This window comes from Gossypium arboreum, chromosome 11 (assembly GCF_025698485.1).
Source record: "Gossypium arboreum isolate Shixiya-1 chromosome 11, ASM2569848v2, whole genome shotgun sequence".
Taxonomy (NCBI): domain Eukaryota; kingdom Viridiplantae; phylum Streptophyta; class Magnoliopsida; order Malvales; family Malvaceae; genus Gossypium; species Gossypium arboreum.
Window position 1 is genome coordinate 133,333,118 of NC_069080.1, and position 3,866 is coordinate 133,336,983.

Here is a 3,866-nt window from a genome sequence, read left to right on the forward strand (position 1 = left end):
ATCAAATTAATTAAAAAATAATGCTAGTCTGAGTGAATATTTATTTTTGGCACATAAAATTATGTATTATATTTTTAAATTTTGTATTTCTATTATTTTTAATTGTGTTTAGTTAATTTCTAACACTAACTTCTTAAAAATATAAACAAAATGGTTATGTCTTGAATTAGGTAATTTCAACCATAAATAAAACAATTTATATATGTGGAATGTCTTTGTTTTAAAACTTGAAAGCTTTGCTTAGGAAGTTTGAGGATCAAAATTGATAGCATTTGTAAAGACGAAGGGTTAATTTTATTGAATTATTTAGAATTAGGATCCAATTGATAGAATAAGTAACTATTGAGGACCAAATGTGCTATTATATCAGTTAGAAAAAGGCTTTCTGTTATCGATTTAACAGTGAGTAACCAAAACAGGAATGAATTCAAACATTAGTACCTAAATTAAAATTTTTAAAATTAAATAACCAAAACAAGAATGTGAACATAATTAGATGACTATTTAAACAAAATTAATCTTAAAATAATAAAATAAAAATAAACGTGTGATTATAAAAAAAATTAAATATTTCTAAATAAATTAAATAGAAAAAAAAACATTTTAGAGGTGGAACATTATCTGAAACAGAAGAATCCCAAAAGCACAATCTAAATTAGATTCGGATTAGGTAAATGAATGTTATCATTTTTCAAACGAGACTCACATGCAAAAACTTAAATAATTTTCAAATTTGTATAAAATATCAATCTCTTTTATATATATTGCATTTTATACAATTACAAATGTATTTTTATTCCCGAACTTAATAGTTAAGTCTATTATAATATATATATATATATATATATATATTAGGTCTATTTGATATCTGAACTTGAGAATTGAATCCATTTTAGTTAATGAACTTGAAAAATATTAAAGTTTGATGATGTGATTAGGGGGAATCAATTTTTGATTTTAACTAAAAGACTGACTCATTCAATTTTTTCAATTTCAGTTTAGTTAGGTAGGGCAGGTTGGTCGGGTTTAACTTCAGTTTAATCAATTAATTTGATTGGTTATAAGTTTTTGAATCTCAAAGCCGAACCAACAAAAAAAATTGACTTATTTTATATTGTTCTTAAATTATTTAACATGTATTTGTATTATATAATCAACCCATTAACCTTATGTCAATTAATAAATAAAAAATGACCGAACGAATCAATTAAACCGATTGCTCTCCCCTAAACATGATACCTAAAATTTTTTTTGTCAACAAATACTGGTTGATATTTATTAAACACTGCTCAAGGCAAAAAAACACTGAAACGTCACCCTCATACAGCTACATGAAAGGACAGATAAATAAATAAAAACCAAAATAGCTGTAAAGAAATAACAGTTTTAGAACCTACCAAAACCAACAACAATAGAAACACCTTAAGCCAAAAAAAAAGATCCAAATATAAGCCAAACAAACGATTCTCTTCTCCTACTGAAAGATCCTGAGATGAAGAAGAGGAGAGAACTAAGCTTTGAATCCATAGATGGAGAATCGGTGAATCATCACCATTTTCAAAGCCGAATTAAAGTGAACCATGAAACCTCTGACGATCCAGCATCGCCATCTCCTTCACAGCGACTGGTACTCCGTCTGTCTAGACACCGAAAATCTGTCTTCGCCGTCCTTCCATCGCCAATGTGTGAGCCGTCCTATTCACCAGTCAGGGCACCAAAGTGTAAGTGACAGAATCAAAGCTTTCATTTAGAAGATTAATTTGATGTGTTATTGACTGTATAACAGATTTGTCTTTCTCCTTCTTGTGAATGCTCTTAATAACTGTTAAGGAATCCCCCTTAATATTCAAGCGCCGAAATCCCTTCTCAACTGCAAATAGAAGCGCCCTTTCACATACCCGTGCCTCTGCCAAGCAAGCGTCGCTCACATTCGAAAACAGATAAGTTTCTGCCGCGACTATTTCACCTTCTGAATCTCTGGCAATAACTACTGTAACAGCGAGTTGTAAATCATGCTGAAAAGCCGCATCAAAATTAAGCTTTAAAACTCCAACTTCGGGGGGTTTCCAGACCACTCTATCTATAGATCTAAGAGAAGGACTAGAAATCTCTTGATTCAGGCTCAAATCACGACTATAACCTTGAATAAACCCTAACAATTCCATCAAGGATGGTTTAACCCCTTCATTAACAAGTTTATTTCTTCTAAACCAGAGACTCCATATAGAGATTACTAGTAATTGCTTCTGTTGATCACTCGCAATAGAAAAATTCTAAATAAAACGATGCTTATAATTTGACAACTCACTGAAATCTTGCAGCTGGATTTGAAGTGTGGCCCAAACAGATTGTGGGAAGTCACAAGACCATAACAAATGACCAGAGTCCTCCATCTCAACTTTACACAAAGGGCAGAAGACATCAACAGATAAAGACCTCTTTGCCAAATTAGAGAAATGAGGCAACAAATCGTTAATAAGCCTCCATATGTGAATTTTAATTTTCATAAGAATGTTCAAATTCCATAGAGATTTGTAAAAACCCCTATAGTCAACATAGTTAGAGGATGTGTATGTATGATTCAGTAGTAACTCTGTAGATAGAGCCCGGTACCGACTTTTCACTGTATATTCCCCAGATCCTTCGTATTTCCAAACCAACATGTCATCTACATTAGCACTAGAAATAGGAATGGAAAGGATACGCTTTGCAGTGGTTTTATCAACCAAATTATGAATCAGCTCATTATCCTAGGTATTAGTCTCAATCTTGATTAACTGGTTTACAGTAGTCCAATTAGGCAAAATCTTCTGAACTAGTATTCTATTGCTCTCTTTCCCAGGCAACCAAAAGTCATTCCATATGTTGATACGGTCACTGATGTACTCTTATATTTGACACTTTTTGCTTGTTAATTCCTTTGCCTTATGAATTTTTCACTACTTAATTCATTATATTTGATTTATTTCTTGTGTAGTGAACCCAATACTGGAAATGGCAACAAAAAGACGTAATCTGCAGTTTTTTTTATTTTGTCACGGCTGGAGTCGTGGGCACGACGCTTATTCTGTCGCGGCTGGAGTCGTGGGCACGACGCTGGGCATGACGTGGATCTGACGTGGCAAATCAGAAGTCAACACAGGAATATTCTGGAAACAACTTATCTTGATCTATTGACGTGATTTGAGGGATTTTGGATTTCATTTTCCTAATTTTAGAGATATTATCTTATTTTTCTTTTAATTTTCCTTGTTGATTTGGGAATTTGAAGCCTATAAATACCCACCTTTGGGTAAGGCTAAGGGGATCTCTTGTCTTTTGTTCTTGTTGCTACTTTGTTTTCATTTTTAATAAAATTTTCTTCTTTTGTTTTATTTCTACTTTACTTTATTTGATTTTATGTTTTTACATTATCAAAACATGTTAAGCATGATAATCAAAATCATGCTTGGCTAAATTTTCTCAAGCCAAGAGCTAGTACGAATCAATTCCTCACGTGAGAATTGAATATTGCTTAAATCCCTTCGGGATACATTTTTGTCTTTCTGCTTAGATAGTTTGGCAATCGGCCTTACTAAAATTTTTAAAAGTTTTTCAAATCAAAAAGGATCCGTTGGTCTGGAATCGTTTAATTTTACAGTTGGGAGGAAGGATCGGCCTGTGGCATTTCGACTTCCTATGAACACTCTTAACGGCGGTCCACTAAGGAAAGACGAGATCGGAAATGATTCTTGATAAGACAACTTTCGAGTTGGGCTTTTCCTATTTTGAAACTAAGTATTTTAACGACGATAGACGTGGTTGATTTACTTAAGAATCGACTTTCGAAGATAGACTTGGGAAGATCGGTTACATGAGAGAAAAGT

The 3,866-nt window shown here is 32.6% G+C and overlaps 1 protein-coding gene across 3 annotated transcripts; it reads left to right on the forward strand.

Annotated features, from left to right (window-relative positions):
* Positions 1–1,330: 1,330 nt before the first annotated feature.
* On the forward strand, positions 1,331–3,374 carry LOC108470718 (uncharacterized). 3 transcript variants are annotated; one of them, XR_008274763.1, is made up of 3 exons: positions 1,331–1,721; positions 1,787–2,754; positions 2,978–3,374. XR_008274763.1 is itself a non-coding variant. In XM_017772153.2 (2 exons), the coding sequence occupies exons 1-2, from the start codon at positions 1,493–1,495 to the stop codon at positions 3,115–3,117; spliced, it is 369 nt and encodes a 122-aa protein (XP_017627642.1). In that variant the 5' UTR covers positions 1,355–1,492; the 3' UTR covers positions 3,118–3,374. The 3 variants fall into 3 exon arrangements, 1 of the variants encoding a protein (XP_017627642.1); XR_001869375.2 differs by having other exon boundaries at positions 1,337–1,721; positions 1,831–2,754; XM_017772153.2 differs by lacking the exon at positions 1,787–2,754 and having other exon boundaries at positions 1,355–1,721.
* Positions 3,375–3,866: the final 492 nt, after the last annotated feature.

Bases quoted from the DNA above. Each gene is read 5' to 3' on its own strand.
- LOC108470718 (XM_017772153.2), top strand. From the start codon at position 1,493: ATGAAGAAGAGGAGAGAACTAAGCTTTGAATCCATAGATGGAGAATCG. The intron at 1,722-2,977 runs GTAAGTGACAGA...TTTCTTGTGTAG, and splicing joins ACCAGTCAGGGCACCAAAGT to TGAACCCAATACTGGAAATG.